General features: G+C 45.1%; 3 protein-coding genes across 3 annotated transcripts; all 3 read right to left on the bottom strand.

The window, feature by feature from the left end:
* Positions 1–1030: 1030 nt before the first annotated feature.
* LOC136440507 (uncharacterized) lies at positions 1031–9048 on the bottom strand. Its single transcript, XM_066436557.1, has 18 exons — positions 8807–9048; positions 8511–8652; positions 8103–8255; positions 7822–7949; positions 7406–7554; positions 7114–7257; positions 6769–6964; positions 6228–6370; positions 5912–6106; positions 5630–5787; positions 5400–5517; positions 5077–5262; positions 4816–4905; positions 4516–4668; positions 4069–4324; positions 3642–3811; positions 2103–3494; positions 1031–1677 (listed from the first exon to the last, which is right to left on the bottom strand). The coding sequence occupies exons 1-18, from the start codon at positions 9010–9012 to the stop codon at positions 1379–1381; spliced, it is 4278 nt and encodes a 1425-aa protein (XP_066292654.1). The 5' UTR covers positions 9013–9048; the 3' UTR covers positions 1031–1378.
* On the bottom strand, positions 9040–18306 carry LOC136440761 (protein bark beetle-like). Its single transcript, XM_066436864.1, has 17 exons — positions 15884–18306; positions 14913–15710; positions 14673–14779; positions 14354–14482; positions 14127–14238; positions 13735–13913; positions 13239–13442; positions 12914–13015; positions 12426–12708; positions 12109–12306; positions 11746–11956; positions 11422–11590; positions 10996–11160; positions 10421–10596; positions 10174–10309; positions 9635–9751; positions 9040–9379 (listed from the first exon to the last, which is right to left on the bottom strand). The coding sequence occupies exons 1-17, from the start codon at positions 18111–18113 to the stop codon at positions 9146–9148; spliced, it is 5550 nt and encodes a 1849-aa protein (XP_066292961.1). The 5' UTR covers positions 18114–18306; the 3' UTR covers positions 9040–9145.
* An 895-nt stretch (positions 18307–19201) lies between these two features.
* Positions 19202–24454, bottom strand: LOC136440506 (protein bark beetle-like). Its single transcript, XM_066436556.1, has 4 exons — positions 23935–24454; positions 23044–23200; positions 19494–21229; positions 19202–19267 (listed from the first exon to the last, which is right to left on the bottom strand). Exons 1-4 carry the CDS (start codon positions 24394–24396, stop codon positions 19202–19204), a joined length of 2421 nt encoding a protein of 806 aa, XP_066292653.1. The 5' UTR covers positions 24397–24454.
* Between the last annotated feature and the right edge of the window lie 42 nt (positions 24455–24496).

Raw genomic sequence — 24496 nt, 5'->3', positions numbered from 1 at the left:
AACTTATTACAATCTCTTTTGCTAACCTGCAACTGGATTCTAAGTGTGATCAATCATCAAAACTCCTCTCTGTTGCTACAACCTACGGCACGTGTATTTTCCCGCCGCCATATTGTTAACCAGAATCCTGTTGTCAAGCAGACGACAAAGGTTTGTGAGGAACACTTTTTTGTCTAAATGCTGCGTGTGATAGTGGACTGAGGAAGATATTTTCCTCAAAGTTTGCTCATAACACAACAAGGAACACATGGACATAGTAGTATTACCATTGCTACGGCATCCAGCTAACTTGCCATGAATAATGTAACGTTACACGTTGCCCGATGATGACGATGGGCCGACTTTGAGTGAAGTTCTACCGACTCAACACACGGGTTGTACCCGAACTGGCCTGATGTGTGCGGTACGGCCGTTTTTTCTTGTATTTTTTTTTACTTGGACACGTCTATATCCATAGCACTCTCCTCAAGCCAAGGATGGAACGAATAGCTGCTGATTAAAATGTGATTAGCGGTAAGATATTCAAGACGAATCTTCTCTCCCGAATTAATGTGCCCCCCTGTCCGACAGCACCGTAATTGTGTGTGCGGCGGACGGTAGTTTCAAGTTGAAATATTATGGTGTCAGCACGACTAGAGACAAAATCTACCATATTTATGATTAGTGCAAAGATAGTACATGATACTGACAGAATAATAGAAAAAAAGGATGGTTTATTGTTCTGCTAGATTGATTTCAGTCAACCATTATCGTAAAAATCCCGAATTTAGGTTACCCAACGTTATATCATATAAGGCTAAATTAAAAAAAAGTTGACCGATCTGTCGTCTTGCACATTACTCAGATTTGAATGCTTTCCTAATGAGGATCTTATTTACATGTGTATTTGATTTGGTCTACGCACTTGAACATCTTGTGATTATGATAGGTTTTCATTCACATTCATTTGCATTTAAGAAAACCTTAGATTTATGTATTTTATGTACAACATGAAGCATCCGAAAGAACATGCATTTTGTATAGATGACTGATGTCAACAATTATACTTTTTATCATTTTCATTCATTTTCATCTAAAGTGAAAATACATCTAAGTCCTTTCTCAAAAAAAGTACATATGAAGTACCCAGATGATCATGCATATGATAAGAATGGATTGATCGCAAAGAAGATACATTGTACATTCTATCATTCATTTATTCACTATATTTGTTTTGTAAGTTTTTATGTGCACACACGTCTAGTTCTATGTTCGGAGCTCTGTTCTTCTACTTCACACAGCAAACTCAAGCACACTTCACACTGTAGTAAAAGAACAACCGACGAAGCAAAAAAAAAGCGTTAACATATAACCAACCTCTACAAAAACAAACACTTAATTATGTCAAGACCGCTTCGGCGGGATATGACCGGAAGGCCCGGTTGTTATAAACTGTGCTGGTGGGAGCCGGACCGGGAGTCACCCAAGCTTGGGGCGACCGTTCTTTACGGTTTGGTGTTTTCGGTCGGGGCTCTTCTTCTTTCTCTTCCTCCGGTAGGACTTTGGCGCTGGGATTCCTACGCTTGATGACGTAGATGAGGACAGCCGTCGAAAGTAACACGCCCACGATGCCCCCCGCTATGGCGCCGATGTACTCCGGTCGCTGGTACCAGTTTGTCAGCTGGGCTGGTATGGCACCTACAAACGTAAATTTGGTCTGTTATTTAGGCATTAGGAAACACTATGTTGCAAATAAAGGACGCGAAGTAGTGTGTCTGTTGACTACTTACATGCGCTTTAAAACGCAGCAGACGGGGGAATAGCACGCCTACATTCGTCTATACTATATCTACACTCAGTAGGCGATGGATTTTGTAACAAACAGGTTGCCTATGATACATGTATCAGATGTAGAAAAACTCGAGAAGAACAAATGATAGTTTGAGTACCCCTGTTCATTTGTTTGACCATGAAAGCTACATGACATACTCAATATGTTGATCTATTCATATATACTAGGTTAATCCATCTTTTTCACTTGTTTAATTGTTAGATGTACAGTTGAAGAAGACCTTACGAAAGTTGCTGTAGTTTTCTTCTTCTTTTCATGTTAGATGACTTACCAATTGTGGTGGGTGAAGTTACTCCTTCATTTGTCTCAACGGCAGTGCCGATTTGGTCTTGGATGGTTGTATTGAGATCTTGGCCTGTTGTATTGAGGCCTTGGCTTGTTGTATTGAGGTCTTGGCTTGTTGTATTGACGTCTTGGGCGGTTGTATTGAGGCCTTGGACGGTTGTTGTAGGCAGACTGCCGTCCATCGGTGTGGTGAACCATTCTGGCGGGAACGTGACATTGACAGGCGGCGACTGGTCCTTCGTGATCACGACGTTCACCCGCAGGTCGCAGTCTAATGGTGGCGTGCCCAGGTCCGTAGCGAGCACGGTCAGCGACACGAAGGAGATATTGACAGAAGAATGGTTTAGTGTGGTTGCCAATAAGATATTCCCCGTGGTGGAATCTACCTGAAACTCACTTGACAGGTTACCCTTTCTATCACTGATGCTGTACCGAAGATCGCCAGCTGGTCCAACGTCATGGTCAAGTGCAGACACAGTCGTGACGACGTCACCGGGCTTGCTGATGTCCGCGTAGAGATGAGCGGGGCCGTTTTGTGGCTGACAGACAGGAGGTGTGTTCACGCTTATGCGTGAAACAACGGCTCGAACTGTCGCTCTTCGCGCCTTTGCTGGAAAGCCGCCATCACTCGCCACAACTTCCAGTGGATACGTGCCTATCTGTAGGGCACGTTGTACTTGAATGCGTCCGTTCATTTCGTCAATTACAAAGAAATCGTTCGCTGACGCAAGACTAAATGTCACGTTAGAGAAGGACGCAGATACGTCGTGGTCGCTTGCGTTTATGGTGATAACTTCGTGACCAATAGGAGTGCTCAACACAACATGTACTTCGGACTCTTCAGCTATGTTCAGCGCAGGGATGTTGTCATTGTCGTCTGTAACCGTCATAACAACCGTAGCCGTTCCTGTTAGTGTCGGCGCGCCCCCGTCTATGGCTTCCACGATCAACTCGAACTCTTTGCCTCCGATGGCTTCAAAGTCTAGCTCCATGGTTGTCGCAATGTCCGCTGTCCCGGGAACTAAGGTCAGTGCTGTAGTGTTGGTGAGCTCAACCGCCCTGTACTTCACCTCCCCGTTTATACCAGTATCGTTGTCAGCCGCTCGCACTGTTGCCACTACCGTTCCGACTGGAGTGTTCTCTACGACCTGGATCCTGTAGATGTCTTGGGTAAAGTTGGGACGATGAACATTTGGCGCGCTTTCTAACTCACAGCCGTCTCCCTCGTACCCAGGGTAGCAGGTGCAGGTGTCGGGTGCGAGACACGTTCCCCGGCTGGAACAGTTGCTCAACGCAGTGCAGTCTGGGATGGTGCACGCCTCTCCCGACCATGACGTGTGACAGGTGCAGACGTCATAGTCAGTGCACTCTCCGTGTCCTAAAAATAAAAACACAGGGAAACCCCAATACATGATAAGTTTATCATAATCTAGAGACTGAACATAGATGGCTTATAGGTTCCAACATAGTACTGAAATTTTGCAAATATCATAACCTTCCCAACCGGGAATAGATCGATGATTACCTGAACAGTAGTTGTTCTGCCGGCAGGTGAAGTCGGTACAGTTGACGCCGCCGTACCCCTTGTCACACTCACACAGCATGGGCTCCACACACACACCGCGGCCTGAACAGTCATTCCGGCCGGAGCAGTCAGGTCTGCTGCAGTCATCCTTGTCATAACCCTTGAAGCACCTGTGATTTTAAAGAATGCACAGAATTCTGTTATCTCGCACGGCTACGGCCATAGGATTATTAGCTATTCAATGTACATTTATACCCTTTCTCATACAAATTCCTTCCTTTGATTTCAACTGCAGCATGCTCTGCAACTTTCACTGCAAGTCTTGATCTCCATATCCAAAACAATGCGCGATATATATCAAAGCTCCCATCAATGTAACGCTGTGAAAAAATTTGATTGTGTAAGAATACTCGACAATGACATGTACCTGCACGTATGATTCCCTGACGACTCGTTTCTGACACAAATCCCGTTACTGCTGCAGTTGTTCAGCTCAGGACAGGTCTGCACGAGACTGCAGTCCTTCTCGTCATACCCCGGGTAACAGCGGCACAGGTTTGGCGCGACACAGTCTCCATGACGGGAGCAGTGGTTGACCAATGGGCAGTCAGGTACGGCGCACGAACTTCCGGTCCAGCCCCAGTCACAAGCACAGACGTCAATGTCCACACAGCGCCCATGTCCTGTACAGTCACACAAAAAACCAGAATATTGTATTCGCCAGATGTCACAGTCTTATAGGTCTGTTATTCTAAATTAACAATTCAATGAAAAGAACAATCAGAGATGGCAGATTCCACCCCCTCTGAGTCTGATGGTATTAGCGCCTTCTGTCAAAACAGAAATGCCCTGCAAAAACATAGCTGCTAGTTACCTGTGCAGTTGTCAAGATTCCTGCAGGAAAACTTGTCACATTTGTCTCCCGTATAGTCCTCGTCACACAGACACGTGTCGTGATCCACACAGGCTCCGCGGGAGGTACAGTTGTCCGTCTTGTAACAGGTCGGGATCTCACTGCAGTCCGTACCTGTTAAGTATGATTTATAGCACAAGGCAAAAATCGTACAATAAAATTCTGAATATTTTCGGCTCATTAATTGTGGTGTTCTCTTGTAATGTATAGAAATTGAAATCAATAGTTTAATAAACATGAATATATGAGTATTACAATTACCTATGTATCCGGGGACGCACGCACATATGTTTGTTTTCACGCATAACCCATGTTGCTCGTCGGTACAGTTGTTAAGTGCATGGCACGTTGCTACGAGATAGATGGAGGGAGAAAATATATGTTAGTTATCAAAGGATAACAAACACAGATTATGTCTTATCTTTTTCGGTTTTTCATCAGTTCTATGTTATATGTTCAAATTAAAATGGCATTACAATAATAATCGCATTCATCCGAAAATATCTAATTGATGATGAGTACCACGCTGGGAGCAGCTTGTTCCCTCCCATCCCGGCTGGCACTGGCAGAACCCAAGGACGCACTTCCCGTGTTCTTCAGAACAGTCCGTACAGTTGCCTACGTCACAGTCCGGACCGGACCAGCCCGGCATGCACTCACAGGTGCTGTTCACACAGCGCCCTCTACCGGAGCACTGAGAGGGGCACCCTGTACAGATGACAACAACTGGTTTGTTCAAATCTTTGATAACAGTTTATATAAAGATTGTAAACAGCACAACATGTTATCGATGTTTAAAATGCCAGTGATGCACATGCGATAGAAACAACCACTATCCAACGTACCGAGTTTGAAAACCTCCTGTTGGGAGAAGGTCGTGTCGTTTGTAATGACGACATCAAATATGCATTCTTCCAGAAGAACACCTGACAAACCGAGCTGCGCGCAGGTCTCTTCTGCCACCTGTGTGAAAACATTTTCACAGTTTGAGTGTCTTGATAAGATAAATCCTAAATCCTAAATCATGTATGTGACTAAGGAAAATGGGGAAACTGTGTGTTCATCAAAAACTCGCCTTCCGTTGCTCAGGTGTGGGTCCATCCAATCCAAGTGTCGGTTTGTAACTTTGGTCGGTATATGTGTTATCCATGACGTCGTCGGGGTGGAAGTTGGAAGAGTCCCAGGACCAGGAACCCAGTAGGCCAGACCCGTGGTGTGTGGTGATAATGCGCCCTATATGGTAATCACATTTTAGGATATGATTATGTTGTATATCATGCAGCTTTGTCAAGTATTAGGACACATTGATATCTCATCATTGTATTTAAAAAATCATAATTTTATTGTAGTCTAGTACATGACTCAGCGAATGACGGCGCATCCCCGTGTAAGGTTCCGTCCGGTCCTGTGAAGTCGTTGTCCTCGTCATCGTCCATGTACCCGCATAGTCCCTGAGTCTTTTCTTTAAAACCTGCTGTCGGACTGAAGATGACGTTCAGGTACTGACGGCCCATCTTGGGCGAGAACCGGATGTCAAATGCAACCGATGCTCCTGGACAATTAAAAGTAGAAGAAAATTAGTGACCTCGTACGTTGATACTCGCTAACCACAATCAACAAGCATTCATGTGCTGTTCAAGTTTACAAGTAAAGCTATAATGAGATGTCCTTACCTGATTCAAAGGTGAATGAAAACAGTACAACCTCTCCGGACTGGGACACGGCGGCATTCGGGATCTCCACCAGAAGATGAACTGTGCCGTTGTTCAGAGCGTGCGTCTGTCCCGAGCTGATGGGCTGGACTTTGCCGTCGATCCTAGATATAAGTAAGAAATATGAGCCTAGCCCGAATTCATAGGGAGACCAATGAGCCCATATCATCATCATCATCTATCGGCCATCGGCCGGGACTAAATAAGTACATACATCACTCCATATTGTCCTGTCCAACATCATTTGTCCTAAGTGTTGATCCCAATGATCCCATAACCACCCTTTTAGCAGCAGGACATCGGCTATGTATTTCTCGGGACAAGAGAAAGACATAATCAAGACAGATTGTTGCGTCGTGGATGAAATATTGCCTCGTTAAGACCAAGAGAGCCCCTCCACCCCAATTCTGAGACACTTGTGTATTTTGGGATTCAAAAGCTGACCTTCTATTCCAGAGAAATTCATGGATGCAGTCTTCCTTGGATCGTTACCGGTACCTACCTTAAACTCGGAAGGTCATTCTCAGTAGCTTGTTCCGGTGTTGCTATGGTTACGACGCTGTGCCCTGTCTTCACGGCGGCAGCTCCAATCAGAGAGGCACCTCTGAACCCGAACATGCGGGTCTGCACGCCGAAGTCGTTCTCTGGACTTTTGCAATCCCAGAACTCTCCAATGCCGTGGTAGTCGAATGCACGACCTGGGAAAATGATCAGCTCCACTCAACATGGTGACCATTAGCAATCACATGTATTTGTCATAAGGTACCACATTGAAACTAAGCAACATCCTGAAATACTATACATTTATTTACATGATATACATTGGTAGGTATGGACCGATAAGTACCATCGAGCGTCTGAAGATGTGGATCTCCTCCTACAGGTCTCGGCCTTCTCAGGTGACAACAGTCCCCGAACCACTGGCTGTGGCACACACAGGATGATTGACAGCTGTCAGCTGAGGACCTGCACTGGCCGTTACCCGAACAGCCTGGAAAAAGATACATGTATGATAGTCAATAATAGTTGTAAGAAAGAAAAGGATATTAGATAGACTGTGATGGAGACCAGATTGTCTCGTGCATGTTCCAAGTTACAGACAAATGTTTCCTACTTTGGCCTCATAGATGTAGTCTTACCTTGACAAGGTCTACAGTCCGGCTGCCTACAGTCCACGCCCATCCTGCCCACCACACATGTGGGCGGAGCCCCACACTCAGTCTTCTGTGGACACTTGCAGCTACAGCCCACCCACACCGGCTCCTCTCCATTCTCACAGTCAGGGCAGCTAGAGGGGCAAACCAGAAATATCATTGCCATCAAATACATGTTTCAATCTCAACAGAAAGGCTGTAGGTGTCACGGTCATACCGTACGAAAAATCACTGAATCACTTGAGCAAACTACAAATGTCCAAGTGATAGAATTTACCTCGCAAATGCTTTCGTATGTCTCTTAAAATGTTGCTTATATTACAACAGTAATAATAATCATATAACATTCCAACAACAGTAACGGTCTATTTTGGTCCACATAAACATGTAAGAATCCTGACCTGTCTGTACAGAGACAGCCGTGCGGTCCCAGGACGGACTCCTGACAGTTTCTACAGGTGCACCTGCACGGGCAGCTGCCATCTGCCGCGATGACGTCACTGCTGCCGTCTGCACATGGGCATGAACACTGAAGAACACGTGAAAGACAGTTTCAATCATTCGTTTGACGGCACGAAATAGGAAATGAATCTATGACTAACCTTGATAATGTTAAGTGAGCAATGCTGGTAAAATCTAATACTTCCTAGTAATAAAGTATTGAGTAGATAACGGTGCTTACGTCACATTTGCCCCCACCGTCCGGTATCATCTCCCTGGTGCTGTTGTCGGCACACAGACACGGGCAGCGGAGCCGGCCTTCCTCATCCGGGACCTTCATAGACCCGTCTGGACACCGCTCACAGTTACACTCACCGCCTGGGATGTCGGGGTGCTGTAGAAGATACAAAACAGCGTATAGCGATGTACACGATGTTAGTTCGTGTTATACTTATTTTCACCTTAAAATTCTACATGTAAGATTATCAAGTTATCATTTATTACTACCTTGACGAAGATAACTTTGTATCATCCACGAGCACGGTGTTGCTACCCATTAGTTACAAACTTTCTAAAACATAGACAATTTATTGGTGTGGTGCATGCTTTTTAGAGTACATTACTGGAGTGCAGAGTTAATAGTGTTCACCCTGAAGCTAACGGTGCCATCTGAGCAGGTACAGGGACACTGACAGACGCTTGTGTCGGCAGGGTGTGGCAGGGAAGCGACACCGCTACAGGAACAAACTTGGTCGCAAGTGCTGATGTCAGTAGTCTGGGCTGCACAATACCTGGTGATAATACACATTAAAATCCACTTGAACCAAAGACGTGTTTTTTGTAGGGTTATAGCTCAAGGAAATGAACAATTATTTTTACCAACAATAGGAAAAACATTTATTCGTCTATTTAACGCTAAACTCAGTATCACTTTTGACAACTTACAGGTCTGATTCAATCCATGTTCCATCTCTCCAGACCTTTTCTTGTGAGTGGACCACCGTGGTCAGGTCGACATCAAGCCGTCCCTTCAGATGCTCTAACTGTGACGTCACCCCCACCCGTTGTGGTCGATCAGCATGTGGACATTCCTGCGAGCATGTCTCTATGGACGTCCTCAGGAGAGCCTTAGCTTCGACAGACGCCGTCATGCCGTACGGGAATACGTCTTCCTCGATGTGACCTGATGTAGATACACCTCTCTGTTATTTTGCAATTCTGTCTGCCGGTACCGCTACTCTTTTATGCATTTCTGGATATTAAAGAGGGAATCTTTGGTATTTCTTATGCACATAAGTGAATGATAAGGATACAGTTTTCAGAATAACGGAAATGTAGCCAATGAAAGCACCTACCAAACAGCTGCTTAAGTCCTGTCGTTGCCGTGTCTACCTCGTATTCGTCACGCACGGGCAGGTCCAGGTAAAATGTGGGTGTGGCACTCATTTCCATGACAACAAACTTGTCACTTTCAAGAGCCTTACCCTCGTATGAGGCTATGGAGATCCTTGATGAGGACTGTTGCATACACGTTAAAAATGATACATGGTCAAATTGTTACTTATCCTATTTACAAATCAAGTTGGGGTTCTCAATGCTGTTGATGCGGAATGAAATTGGCAAATAAATATCTTTGCATACATCATTGAAACTAAAAGTCTGTGTTTTGGGTATGAGCATGAATAGGAGGTAGATAATTGAGACAAATGTACGTATATTGCAATCAAGATGCCATAACCAATAGTGAACATTCAAACAAGGAAGTAATCTAACCGCCTCCTCATTCTGGTCAAACTGAAACCACTGGCTGCCATCTTGTGGACTCCTTCCTGCAGAAGCGTCGATGTCTGGTTTCGTCACAGTACTGGTCATCTTCATGCTTCCAGCTGACTGTTGTTCAAGATATACAAAATTTATAGAAAATAAAAGAAAAACAATACATGCCATTTTTAACTAGATACATGAAATACTGTCAGAATACGGTCTGAATTTATACCCACAGAACTACTTTTGTATCAATCTTAGAAAGCACTATCAACATTTCTTTCAAGATTTCTTTTTAAATCTTGATTTTTAAAGCCATCGTCATGTTTCCCGCTGACTAATGTTTAGAATATACAAGTACTAGATTAATGGCTTGATACAAGGGTCACTGTCTTTACGTTTTAGATTATTAAATGCATTGCTATGTCGCTCTTATAGTCACTCATGGGTTTCAAACGTCTTAAACAGAGGTTGGAATTCATAAAAGCTGAAACGTCGTGTTTGAAAAGTCAAATAACAGATAAATCAATCTAATAAAAAGGTCTTACCGATGCATGTAAGGCATATTCCATGGAGACCGAAGCCCACTTCTCCCCTGGGATACAGACGTCGTCCATGATGCAGACTCGCACCTTCTCTTTATTTGTTTGTAGCGATAGGCTACCACTGTAAGCCCTCCTAAATCTACAGGGAGATACACAAAGGATATACAATATTACTGTAAGTTCTTAAGTTACAAGCATATCAAATATACCTTTGCATATACATCAATCATAAGAACTAGATTTTTCTTACCCTCGGAATGTCTCTGCTTCCCCTGCCAGTTCTATGTCTACATTCCCTCCAATGAACTGGACTTCAGATTTCTCAAGCGTCCTCCGGCGGTACCCTACCGTAGACAGGGTGTTGGACAGGCCGATGTCCGCAGTGAAGCTTGCGTTGACGCTCGCAGTGAGTTGGAATGAGCTGGTCTAATTTCATTCAGGAAAACATGTCAGTACCACTATTTTCAGGTAGGATTGTTCTCGACATGAAAATTGGAGGTACATTTATAGATTTTGGCCTGCCTGTCTGTCTGTTTGGTCGCTTGTCTGTGGGCGGATGGGTGGGTGATTCCATATTTTGTTGCCAGCATAATTTAAGACTGCATGGATTGTGATGATATTTGGTATGTTGGTAGGTGTTGGGAAGAAGAAAGTCAAGATCTATTCGGGGCCCCATGGTGTGTGACCTAGGTACTGCAGCACAACTCTCGGTTTCTTATCTTTTGTGCCGGACAAGCTATGGTCTTTATTTTTTTGGTGACAGTAAGCTTGTGATGTAAGGAAGAAGTGGGGTAGGTTACAAAGCAACTTCTGTCCTTTACTTACCATAACGACATCTTCACCAGCTATGTCCCATCTCATTGCACTGTCCCATCTCATTGCATTGTCCCATCTCAAGACACCAGGAGATCTTTGTGAGGCGTCTATGGTTATGGGCTCGACATCCATGACAATGAACCCAGAGCCCGGGGCCACGCGTTTGGACAGAACCTATAACAGTGTAAAAATTAAATGACAGTTCGGTAAGGTTGATACATTTATCATCTAACAGCGATGCTATAATTTCTATAAATCATTTTGACCAATCTCTTCGCCAAAGAGCCTATCTATAACAGAAGAAACCAGGTCCCAAAAAACATTTATTATATACAAAGCTTTTATGTCATTTTTGGTAATCTGTCTTACATACGAAACTCTGGCAATAGATTGTAACAGACATGATGGATTCCATAACAGAAGCAGTCTGCGTACCTTTGCGGCGAACCTGCCCGTTTTCCTGCCGACCACCACTCTGCCCTGCTGCAGCAGGAGATCCCGTGCCTCGGTAATCAGCAGCCCGGTCTCACCTGTGGGGCCGCCCGAGCAGGACAGGGGAGGGGGCACGTCGTGTCCACTCACGGTCGGAAACCGCTCGAGAATACTGTTTAAAAAAGGTAGAATACCTTACCTCCTAAGAATCTTGATAAAAAGGAAATGATATAGATTATTTCAGCTGATAGTTATGCTGATACAATGCAAGTGAAATAGAAGAATGTGAAAACATTCTTATGCAATTTGCTTAAGATACAGATATACCTGTATATCCCTCCAGAGCAGTCCGCGAGGTTTGTTTGGATGACGGTACCGAAGGCTGTGTTGGACAGGCTGGTCACGAACTCCAGCATCCCGTTACTGTGGTTCCCCACGATGACGTCACCGACTGTGATGTCAGGCAGGTTTGGGTCACTCTCATGGACGACCAGGCGCAGCCTGCCTCCGGGTCCCACACATTTGTACACCGTCACATCTGAAGAGAAGAAACGTTGCTAAAGCTCGATAGTAAACTGTGATTCTAATCATTTCAAAAGTTTGTAAAAAAAAGTATTTTAAGGCCGTAGGGGCAGGTGGTTATTGTTACAATTTTTTTGTTTGTTTTTGTTGTTGTTTTGTGCGACTTACCAGGATTTATCACGTGCGCGTTATCTCCTTGAAACGTTCCGTTCCCTCGGATCACGTTCTGTATGACAGAAAGTGGCGGTTCCTGTTCCATAGTGCTGAAGTCCACGACTGGCTCAAGTCGGACCCTCTGGCTGAAGTCCGCGTAGTTGAACATGTCCTCCAGGGTGGCAGGATGCGCAGCGACTAGAGTGTAGGCTCCTAATGAAAACAGAAGCAACAGAAAAGTGAGGAATGTAAAGTAAAAGAGAACTAAATGTACTAGCTACAAGCAAATCAGTCGTATGTATGTATAACATGTGCCACATAATCCAACGTACCTTCAGCCACAACCTGTTCGACCTTGTGCAGCACGCCGCCCGCCTGAGGACTGGACAGCACCTGGCCGAGCTGCACGTCCAGCTCTCCCTCCTGGATGAACAGGGTAGCTCCCCAGGACGAGAAGCGGACCTGACAGTGGTACAGAGGGGCGCCATCTGACGGGACGTACTTCACGTTGTGACCTGTCAGGACCTTCTCAATGCGCGTCGTGTCGTTGTACAGGGGGTAGACAAAACCCTTCGGGCATCGGCTCTGGTCCCAGACTTTACAGTATCCGTCCTCCTGGAAACAAAAAATTACGTCGATGTCGTTCTAGCCGTATTTTTCATTCTTGGCACAGGTTCTGTTCAATGTTGAGACAATAAAATGTAAAGACATGTTGGGGTGACTATATCGTAAAGCCCAGATAACACTACAAAATAGTTATGTAGGAATATGTTCAAATTTATAGTTGAACGTCATGGTTGAATGAATATAACCAACCCACCGTGTCCTTAAAACATCCTTCCACATCCTGGCACTTCAGACACGACTCAACAGTAGTGGTAGACAGGGACGAGTTACACTGCCGATATTCACAGTCAACAATCTGTGGTAAAGAAGAGAAACCCAACGATCAATTGAAAACCCAGTTCAGTTCTTATACCACTTCCTATTAGTAACCGTCAATGGTAGATAATGGTGATACTTTAGGAACTGGGCTATAGCTTGAAAATTTCTGCTGGGAAAAATATCACAGACAAAGCATTGAATTTGACAACTAGTTTATTCTATATTATCCATATATCAAAGGCGAAGTTTTTTTCGCATACCTCTATGTCGTCCGAACATAGACCTTTGTTGCCGACAGTGAAGCAGTTGTGGTAGAACCATGTAGGACAGGGTATGACGTCAGGTCCGCCGTACAGGCCAGATTGACAGGACTGAGTCTGGTCACACCACCCACAGCCCACGGACTGGACACAGGACTTACACGTGCCGAACCTGCTGCAGTAACTTACAGTACACCCACGTCCCTACGGAGTTAAGGAGTAGCCAGTCATGTTACAAATTCAAAGGTCATTTAGATTATGATCAATGCTAAAATATTATCCTTTGTCCTTAACACATTTGTTTGCCTACAGAGCACTTTCAAGATGCTGTTTGATATAGTAGTAAATTCCAAATATATTGATTTAGTACTGTTCATCTGCATACAAAACATTGATACATACATAATTGAAATGTGTTTTGACCTTGCGTAAGGGAAGAGTACACTAGAATCATTAGGTAATTTGGTGAAACAATGATTAAAATGCAAATTGTTACCTGCCAACCGTTCCTACACCTGCAGACATTAGGCCCGACACACACGCCAAATTCACCGCAATCGTCGCGAGCCTGGCAGTTGGGCTGGGAGCAGTCCGACCCACTCCAGCCTCTGTCACAGTAACAGGTCGTCTCAAGGCAGACGCCGTTTTGGGAACAATCGTTAAGACAGCCGCGTGCTGGAGGATATTGAATATGTACCTCATCAATTGCAAACAATGAATTTCCTTCACCCCATCAGATGAACCACACTGTTCACACATGCTGCTATTCTATCCAGATGTTCAACAATACTTTTCAATACAATACCTATATCTAACATGCCTATTAATCAATAACGTAATCAGAACGCATTTACTATGCACCCCATTGGCATTGCGTATTCTACTCACCAACAGGCAGCTTGCAGAAGAACGGATAGCGGGAATCACACTGTGCCGTGAGGACATCGCTGACACCTGCGTTTTGTCGATATACCCAACATGCCTGTTCGGCACTGGAGAGCTGAAAGAATGCAACCAATCTGTTATTAACGTGTATTCTGTTGTCTAACATTCATTGATGACTGCCCATATCTCACACAAAATTGATATACATGCGCATGCCGAATCCTGCTTACCTCCTGATCCGCCCAAAATGGCTCCGGTTCTAGCGCGGATTTGACATCGTCCATTTCTCTCTGCAATGCAGCACTCAAAAAGTGCAACTCCTTATCTGAGGCCTTCATCACTACCTGTGCGTATTGTTCCTGAAAGAGAACATCATAACATCACGTTAAAATGCTGATTGTATTGGCTTATTTCTAAACCTGCCAACATCAATAGCACATCAACATGAATCGAACTTAATTTGAATTCATTAAGTCATCATATAGCAATCCATCTAGAGTGAATCCGATCATCTTCTATCGCACACATTACAAAAAGGTTTTAATGCACCTTGCAGGAGTCCCAGGCATCGATCAATGTCCGAGCCGCACCTTTGTACAGATAGCAGTATCCAAGCTGTTCTTCATCATCCTGGAACCACGGATAACGACAGACTCCTAACAAACAGACAGACGTGAAGATGTAGCAATCATCACAAAAATATGAAGTTTACATGAACGTGTGTGAATATTGAAATCAGCTGCAGCCTTTATAATTGCTAACATTCCAAAATAGTTGTAATTTCTTTACCCTTTTCAGGATCCTCCTGAAGGAATGGCTCGAACAGGACATCTGGAAGCTCTGGCCGGTCTCTGCTGTCTCTGATTCTCTCAGCGATTACGGCGGACTGATTAAAACCCCACCAATTGTTTGTGGCATCTACGTGGGCGGATGACCATGTGTTCAGAGCGATGAGTTCCGCGTCGTTCGCGGGATTGATGAGGACGTTCTGATGGAGCTGGACGTCGGGACCCGACACGGCGACGGTATGCTTGTACCCCGGCCTCTGTCCGTTGTTGTGCTCCAGACGGTTGTGACTAAAAATCTGACTTTGACGATTATTTTCACGGACTTGCCAGTCTACGACGTACAAAGCCGTATTGTGCTCAAATCTGTTTTTCTTGACAGTTCCCCTTGTCTTTCCCAGGGCAATGATGCTAAAGTCTGACGAAGCATCATTGGAGACAAAGTCGTTTCCTACGATTAGCGCTTGGCAGTCTCCTGTGCCATCGTTGGTGAGGTCGACTGACCCTTGACCGTGGTTCGTGTCAAAAGTGTTGTGAACAAGAGCCAACGCACTACTACCCAAATTTCTACCGACAAGTCCTTTAATGGAGTTGTCGAGAAAGTAGTTGTTATGGATCGTACAGTGGATGTCACTGGTATTCAAGAAGATAGTGGCTTGTAAATCTTCACCATTTCGTGGCGTGTTTGCCGTGAGACTGGTTCGCGAAATTGCTACTTCTGTCTCACTCAGAGTTGTGATGTTGACCACTGTGCCATTGTTGTTGCTGAAAACACTGTCTGTAATCGTGCGCCTTGCAGGAGCTGGAAACCAAGTAGAAAGATGAAAAAAAGCTATAAGTAACCTAGGTGCATGATAGTACATGTGACCTTTGCGACCAACAAAAGGAGTGATCTTGTCGCTTCAAAGCATTTTTGCAACTCTGCCGACTATATCTCGGGTATGACACATGAAATAAAACAGCGACAACACTCACCTGAAGACCTGGCGATCTGAAGTTCCAAGTACACGTCCTCATCGTCTCTATTTGACGACAGCTGGACGTTCAGACTGATGACGTCGGTTGAATGGAAGACCATGTTGTGTTGAGGATCCCGATAGTTAACTTCCCCAAGGAATTGTTGTTGGTTTTTGTCCGAATACACACGCAACTTGGACGAGTATGGTTTGAACCTTGCTACAATAACTCTCAAGTGTATGTCCTGTCCTATCCCTGCGTGGATGTGCTTCACACATTGACTGTTGCCGGTCTTTTTCGTCTCATACACAAAGTAGGCACCGGCTGTAAGGAACAGATCTTCCTCCGAGTCGCAAATTCCAATGACGTTTTCAAAGTTTTCTCTGTTAACGTATGCTTCCCACGGAAAAAGAGAGACGCCTCCGGTGACAAAGCTGTTGTCTATGACCCTGGCTCTGCTGACATGGACATCACCCTGAGTCCCGTAGATGACTATGCCATTATCAGCCTGGCACTGGTGAATCTCGGAGTTGATGACTGAAGTTTCTGAGCCGGGACCAAATATTTCCAGACCAGACCCAGTGCAATTCTTGATGAGCACGTTAGAAACACGTCCTCCCACCTTTTCAATGGACAGACCAGATGCAGTTTTGGAATGCAAAGTCCCACTGCCTGATAGCTGGACATGGTTGAGGACAAACGATTCGTCACTTGCCATCCGTAGCCCACCCCATGCATGTGATGAGCAAGTTGTATCTAGCAGCGTTGAATGAGTGGATATCGGTGAACATCGAACGAAATACCCGCTAAAGCACTGTAGCCGGGAGAAGACAGACGACTCACGTTTGTAACAGTGGATCAGCTTTTCCTCGTCTCCCTGACAGTCGAAGTAGGAATAAGAAATAATTCTTACCGAGTCCACGTCACGACTTAGAGAATAAGAGTGGGTATCTAACGGTGGGCCGTATCCAAAATCGCGACAGAGGACTTCCATTTCCTCTTTGTTGAAATAACCTGTGCACACATTGTACCAACGCCCGTCGTGAAACCCTTCAAGTTGCCCCTCCCATGGGTATATTCCATCAGTTAGCCTAAACAAACTGGATTTAACGGGGGAAACATGAGTAGTTGTGTTTAAACTTGGGCCAAAGGTTATCGGCTGCTGCTTTGTTCCGTTTGCGACCAACGTTCCCAGATTGAGCAGACCGACGCACGGATAGGCCTGTACTTCAACACCCGGGTCTATGGTCAGCGTCACGTTTGGTAGAATGGTCAAGTCGGAGGTCAGAGTGTATGGACTGTTGTTCCGAGTCAAGTGCAGGTCACTGTACAGTCGCCCACCTAGCAGCGGTAGCGGCATGTCGACGTTGCTCACCGGATTGGTCGGAGGGACGATTTTGACGTCACTGCTTGTGAGGTACGGTAGATATGCCACAGCTGCGTGGTCGTTGTGGTCGTCAAAGTCAAAGATGGAGTCCCTAATGCTATCCTGTATCGTTGTGCCCCACCAGTTGAATCGCCCATCCACGAAGTTTTCCGCACTTCGTGACGGTATGTTGCTGCACACTTCATGATCGACACTGGGGTTCTCCAACACGTTACGATGGAAACGGATGGCACGTCGATATCCGTCAAACTGGAGGGTACAGGAGGTGTTCCTGATGTTGTTGTCGTGTTGGAAGTTTCCATCGGTGTCTTCGTAGGAGTAGAAATTGTCGCTGAAGATATTATCATCGACCACAGATTCTGAATCTCGAATATTGTTCGACCATTCTAAATTGCTGGAATGAATAGTGCGTCGCGCATTGTTTTGAGTGAACTTGTTAGCACTGATATTTTGTGTCTCTGCTACGGCGCTCAACACTAACACTCCCGCGTGAGGGCAAACGTTCCTTTCAAATGTATTTCTCGAGATATCAACTTTTGATGCTGTTCCTGAAATTTGGAGCGCGAATCTTTTGTTCCCCTGGAAGGCACTGTTTACCACAGTCACGCCTGTTTCCTGTACACCACTGGTCTGCCCATTAATGAGAGCGCCGCCTCGTTCACTCTCCAGGAACCGCACGTCGTCCAGATGGAGCTGACTGTTGTTACCTCGCATTTCAACAACCATGCCAATGTTGTTAATGCTCTTTAGTGTCGCATTTTTCACAAAGTAATGTGCGCCGTCGGTGTTGCTGTCAAATTGTACGGCTTCGTTACTGGAAGCCAATGCGTCTACATCCAAAAGTGTGGCTGTTCCTTGCATGGATGACAGACGAATCCCCCTAGTGGACGCTTGTACAGTTGTGAATTGGCTAATCGCAACATTTCCGGTCCATTGATCTATGTCCAAACCATAGGAATTGCTAGGTGTTTCACTGTTTTCAATGGTGAGGTTACCTATACCCCCGGTTAACTTCAAGCCGTATGCGTTGTTTGTTGACACTGAGTTGACGATAGCCAGGGTGGGTTCCAAAAACGTAGTATCCGGTGAATCTGTAAATTGATTAGTTTAACGATTAATGCTATCTTCATAGAAAATCAAGGGCCACAAATTGATGAGTTAGGAAAGTCTATAAATAAAGGAATAAGAACCATAAACAAAAGGCTCACCGTGTTCTGGTGTGGCTTCAATCTTAGCGATGAAGTCTGCCTGGCCTCCATTTGTGACCTCCAGTACTAACGTCATGGCTCCTACTGATTCGAAATTCTGGTCTGGTCTATTCAACTGGCCTAGCAGATTAGCAGTATCAGCTTGCACAGATCCGTACAGTTGGAGTTTGTTTTGGGAGTAGAATGACCTCTGGTGGAAGTGTATCCTCAGCACGTGATCTTGTTCAGTTACATACGTTTTGGTACACTCAATTGTGGTTTCAGTTGGACGGTAACTCGCCAACATTAGCGGTGTTCCTGGTTGAACGCGAATCTGTTGTTCACCCTCACACATCAATCGTAGAGGCAGGATGCTATCCCGGCCACTCGCCTTCAGACCATTCAGGGATAACTTGGACAGAGACTCCACCCGTATGCCTGCTGAGTTACTAAGTGTCCTCCCGCCTGTGACACTAACGTTGCTGATTATGACAGAGTCACTAGGATCAATGACTGATACAACAGACTCAGCAACACATGCAGACGCCCTGAGATGTTGGACCGTTATCTGAGAGGAGGGGGAAACGACTTCAACTCCAGCTCGAGACTGGAAGCACCTGTCAATCTCTATATTTTGAAGTGTTGGGGCACTATGCGAGTGGATGCTTTGAATCGAAAGAGCTGAAGATCTCTTATTGTGTAGCTGCCCAATGTCCTTAAACAGCATGTGTTCGATCGTGGTCTCTCCTTGGCCATGGGACCTTATTCCTCCCCATCCAGGAGTTGGTTCGCAGGTGACACGGACTTGATTGCTGCATCTAAGGTTGTCTGGTGCCACATCGTAAAAGTTACATTGTTGGAAAGATTCCTCTCCTCCGTCACATCTGACCACTACTTTCTGTAGAGCGCCAGTTACAAAAGAGGAGCCACTAATGGATCGTGGTGGTCCCATACCGAGTTGTTTACATGCGATGACATGATTGTCATAACTGTAAGTGTACCGCCAATCTCTATAGTCGTAACATACAGATTTCCAGGTTCCAGCATGATGTACCTCTAATCTACCGATACTGTCTATTCTCAGATTGTTCTTTGACGTTATGTTGTTATTAGTTTGTGCACCAAGAACAACCGGGTCTGTTTCTGACCCGACCATGTTGATGTGTCCATAATTAAGAATACCGACTCCTGGTGCTGCCTTCACTTCTACTCCAGGGTCCAGCGTGAGAGTGGCGCCAGGGAGAATGGTTAGATCACTCTTCATCAGCACAGGACTGCTTCCTTTGGGGATGTGTAGGTCGTTAAACAATAGGCCGTCGAAAGCTTGCGCAGTCGCGGAATGGGCCGATGTGGCGTCGACAGGATTGCCGTTTGAAGAGTCAAGGAACGGCGAGTACGTGACTTGTGCTCCGCTGTTCCAGTCGTTGTAGTCAAATATCTTTTCTCGGATGGCTTCCTCATCATCAGTGCCCCACCAGTTGTGACTGGCGTCTATGGTAGGTCCGTCCCACGAGTGGGTCCATACCGTGCTGCAGAGGTCGAAACGGGAAACGTCCTGCTGGAAGGAATTGTGAGTGACGCTGATGGGCCTCCATTCTCCAGAGAACTCCAACGTGCAGTAGTCACGGAGAGGGTCTGACACGTACAGGAACGGCGGTTCGTAGTCGTTGCCGGTGAAGATATTTGAGGTGAACATTTCTTGGATCTCGTCAATATCAGCCCGGTCTGTAACATTGAAGAGACCTATCCGCTTGCAAGAATTTTGCTGAAAGGTGTTGGAAGTACATCTGATATTCTTTTCACAGCCTGTAAAAAGCAGTACTTTCTTTGAACCACAGGTGTTGTCTTGGAAAACGTTGTTGTTCATTGTGACATCAGAACAGCTTCCTGAAATTCTGACAACATTGCCCCCGTTTCGTCCGAAAACAGAGTTCTCAAGACGAACCTTTGGATGACAAGTCGACGTCGACCCTTCAACGCTGATGTCTATGGCTCCTTCAAGGTTTGCACTTGCTTCACTTTCTGTGACATTGAAGAAGGTTCGATGGTCGCGGCTGTTGTAGTTAGATGAGTAGACGATGGAGATGGACACTCCCCGACGACGGTTCTCAGATAGACTGGATTGATCGATGGAGAAGCTCTTCTCATTGTGAGGTATGGTAGATGCTTCTTCCTGTATCAGCACACCGTCCAGTCCGTTTGTGTTTAGGGTACAGCTTTGAATCAGTACGGTTGGTGATGGACTGTTGATAGAGTTCAGCCCATAGTGAGTATTGGAGCTGAAGTTGCTGTTCCGAACTGTAACCTCGCTTCTAACTGAATCTAGGAGAAGCCCTGTCCCAAAGTTCTCGGTGAATGCCGAATCCGTGACGGTTATTTTGTGTCCAGGACTACTGCGGATGACTTGAGCGCCGTATGGGAAGTTCTTGGAGACCCTGGTGTTTTGTATGTTGACATCTGCTGCTTGGTCTTCTATGATGATGCCTGGGCCCTGGTTTTCCTCTATGCTGCAGCCAGCCATGTTGACCTCTGTGGTTACCCCCTGAACCTTGACCCCTGCGCCTGCACTGTACTTGACGTTGACGTCTCTTAGCACGGGAGAGTATGTTTTGATACTGATAGCCACTGTTGTTCCTGTGCCGTCATCTTGTCCCGCATGGAGAACGTCGACATGTTCGAGTCTGGAGACCTTCCCAGCAGAGGATGGCACCAGCCGGATTCCGTTCCAGAAGACGGAGTTGACTCGACTGATTCCCTCGCATACAACCCCAAGGTCCCGCCGATTCCCGTCTAAAATTGGAAACGTTTTGTGACGGCACTTAGAACAAGAGTTCGAAGACCGGTCTCATATCTTCATGAAATATTCTGATTATGCAAATGACTTCTACATGTATATAATCTATACTTGTTGGTCATGTAAGACTTTAACTAACTTTCACTGGTCATAATGTTGACAGTCCACTCATTTACCACTTAGGCACTTTTTTCAATAATTATGCAAATTAGGAATTCATTTGCATAATTGGCATCTGTTTGTGTTCCACCTGCCATAAACTACATATGTTACATGTATTTGGGTCCTACAGTGGAAAACACGGAGATATTGAGATAATAAGAATGATGGAACAAGCAAAGAGGCTCACTGGCAATTTGTGGAAGCTAAGCTTTGGAATGATGTTGACATAAGCATGTGGATACCAGCCTCGTCAACCTACTCTCGCTCCCATACTTTCTCACACCAAGGACATACCCAGAACATTTTAGTTGGACTTGCCCTTGTTGATTTTGTTGGCAACAGGTTCTTCGAATCAGGCACTAGACCCACATAGCTTCTTTCGTAGCCAAATTCTAGCCACATGCCTAGGGAAAACGTCATGGAATATTTCTATAACCCTTTTAGTTATTCCGTTTCCAAACAACAGGATCTATCAAACAACCAAATCTAAAAACAACCTGAGCTAAACAACGTAACCTCAAATCAGTAATAAAGTGACCCAAATCCATTAAAATTAATCCCAAGCTTGCTTCTGATTCAACGCTGGCTCCATGGGGATTGGCATAGACACACATGCCATAACAAGCAAGCACTACTTGCAAACTCTGAAATATTTTGCTAAAGGTCGTTTGCCACAGAGTGGCGACATCAAGATAAGACCGCCACGCAGCACCTAACACTTCCTAAAAACAAGTTACTAACTAATCCCTTGCAGGGCTCGAAATAGTGGGTGCATGTGCACCTGTGTGCACCCAGAATTGGAGCTGTGCACCTAATTTTTAACTGTAGTGCACCTAGATATTTTTGTAGGCTCTTCTCTATAGAGGTTCACTGGTATAGAAAACATTCTTGAAATTCAAGTATCTGAGAAAGTAATATATAGTTTGTTGTACTTTGTTTGATGAATTACTTGTTTGAATTTAGCTATTGAATTACAGATTGAAGTTCTTAAGGGCGTTAAAATTGAATATGTTTTGCTGATATTCAGCTTTATATTATGTGGTGCACCCGAAATTCTTTCTGTGCACCTAACTTTTTTTGGCTGGGTGCACCAGTGCAACTATTTCCAAAAATGAATTTCGAGCCCTGCCTTGCCATAGTAGATTGGATATTTTGAGCACACTCAGGATAGATTGATGTATATTCCGTACAGTCGTGACCAGTTTTATCGGTAGCTACGATTCATGACTCAAGAGAGAACACAACAAAAACTTCCGACGTTTTTATCTGGAGCTTAATCCATTAAAAGTGCTAATATGTGTTGACCAAAGATAAAATTGAACATTTGTATAACAAACAAGGCCTTCGTGGCATTAAGATTTTTTAGTAACTTCCCCAACTAGAAATGTTGTGATTGAACTCGTTTGTTGCGGAGCAAAGTAATGATAAATGAAGATAACGACCACAATAAAGCAAAACCTTCGTCAATACAATTCTCGACGCAAACAACCAAATCAAGAGTCAGAGTGCTAAAATTCCGAACACTTGACGCGTACACGCGCACTAAAACTGTTTACTAAGCAGTACTTTTAACTCCTATATCAGCGTCCCAGGTTCGCAAATATACTCTCAGCTAAATCATACTAGGGAAAATGCAACAGGTGCTCACCACAGTCCGGAGCTGTTCCCATTTCTCTGTACCTACACTCGTACAGATTTTCCTCGTTCCCAAAGCACGAGAGGTCGCTCATGGTTATCCTGCCCTTGCCGTCCCCGTACTGATAGTCCTCTCTTCCCGTGACGAATCCCAGGTGTTGACATGCTACCTGGCAAGTGGCGAATGATAATAAATCTAGTTTAGTCAAATCCCGTTTACAATTTCACCCCCAATCAGAACTCCTTTCGCTTAGCACAAAGTTACGGCACGGCATGGTGCTGAGCTGTTCTCAATACTGGGTGGGATTTGGACAAGACCATTTGGTAGCAATTTGGTCTATAATGTATACCAGAAAACTAGCCGTTTGAAACTGTACTGCATTGTTGAGTAGGGCACTTGAGACACAATTTTCATGTCGACTACGTGAGGTACCGTGGCACCCAAAATGGTGAATGTTGAATGGTATCACGCATAGTCGACTTCGAAATCTTGTCTTAAGTACCCTGTTCGGTCAATGCTACTCAGTTCCACATGGCATGTTCTATGATATACATTCTAGGCCAACTTTCTACTAAATGGAGTTGTCCAAATCCCAACCAGTATTAAGATTAGCTAGGCACTGTGTAGTGATTTCACGTTGAAAAATGGGGATAAGTCTTACCAAAACACAAATATTCCATAGTAATAACCACGGGGCTATATCGTGCCTTGTCTTGTCGTGGGATCTAACAAACTCTGTCTCATTGACTGTCAAAGTACCATAAATAAATGACGTGTTTTCCGGAATCGGAAACCATGTAAACACAATGCCAATAGGAATAGGTTGCCGGTGTGGGGATGGAATTCATACAGATTTCATAGTATGTTTTTGAACAATATATTGTTTCCTAATCAAAATGTTACCTTTGCTTCGGAGTCCCTCCAACCTCTATCATGACACACAGTCCCCCACTCCCCATCATGGCGGATCTCAAGTAGTCCCTGGTTCACAGTCGGCCCCACTAGTCGCACGTTTGGGTCCCGTGTGATGTTATAGACGGGGTCGTCTGGCGGGGCTTCCTTCCTATCGAACACAATGCGTTTGTCGGCAGATCCGACCGCATGAAGTTGTCCGACGACTGTCATGCCCACACCCTCATCGAACAGGATTTCAACACCAGCCTCTACAGTGAGCGTCGCATCCTCACCCACAATGATCTCATGGGTGGCTATGTACGGGCTTCCAGATAGAGGCAAGGTATGGTTACGGTAGTAAGATCCTCCAACTTGAGTGACATAGACATAGACAATTTGGATTTCTTGCGCCACCGCCAGGTGAAACAGGACCACCAGCAGGTGGACTCCGCACTTCACCCCAAACTTCATTGTTCTGACGAGAGACGTTCGGGTGGCGTGGCTTAAATGGTCTGGCCAAAACAAATCAATTCTTTGCTCTTATACTTTTGTTTCGTATTGGAATCAGACC

This window comes from Branchiostoma lanceolatum, chromosome 8, assembly GCF_035083965.1.
Source record: "Branchiostoma lanceolatum isolate klBraLanc5 chromosome 8, klBraLanc5.hap2, whole genome shotgun sequence".
Classification (NCBI taxonomy): Eukaryota; Metazoa; Chordata; class Leptocardii; order Amphioxiformes; family Branchiostomatidae; genus Branchiostoma; species Branchiostoma lanceolatum.
This window is presented reverse-complemented; position numbering and strand designations above follow the sequence as displayed.

What these genes read in the sequence shown, in the direction of transcription:
- LOC136440761 (XM_066436864.1), bottom strand. Translation starts at nt 18,113, where the DNA reads ATGCAAGGAACAGCCACACTTTTGGATGTAGACGCATTGGCTTCCAGT. An exon ending in CGGGCAGGTTCGCCGCAAAG is followed by an intron (nt 11,161 to 11,421) that starts GTACGCAGACTG and finishes ACACTGTTATAG; the next exon opens with GTTCTGTCCAAACGCGTGGC. An exon ending in GAAGCAGAGACATTCCGAGG is followed by an intron (nt 10,310 to 10,420) that starts GTAAGAAAAATC and finishes ATCTCCCTGTAG; the next exon opens with ATTTAGGAGGGCTTACAGTG.
- LOC136440507 (XM_066436557.1), bottom strand. Translation starts at nt 9,012, where the DNA reads ATGACGGCGTCTGTCGAAGCTAAGGCTCTCCTGAGGACGTCCATAGAG. An exon ending in ACATGGATTGAATCAGACCT is followed by an intron (nt 8,653 to 8,806) that starts GTAAGTTGTCAA and finishes TATTATCACCAG; the next exon opens with GTATTGTGCAGCCCAGACTA. An exon ending in AACAAGCTGCTCCCAGCGTG is followed by an intron (nt 4,906 to 5,076) that starts GTACTCATCATC and finishes TCTATCTCGTAG; the next exon opens with CAACGTGCCATGCACTTAAC.
- LOC136440506 (XM_066436556.1), bottom strand. Translation starts at nt 24,396, where the DNA reads ATGAAGTTTGGGGTGAAGTGCGGAGTCCACCTGCTGGTGGTCCTGTTT. An exon ending in GGGAACAGCTCCGGACTGTG is followed by an intron (nt 21,230 to 23,043) that starts GTGAGCACCTGT and finishes TTCCAATTTTAG; the next exon opens with ACGGGAATCGGCGGGACCTT. An exon ending in ACAGTATCGGTAGATTAGAG is followed by an intron (nt 19,268 to 19,493) that starts GTACATCATGCT and finishes ATGTGGCACCAG; the next exon opens with ACAACCTTAGATGCAGCAAT.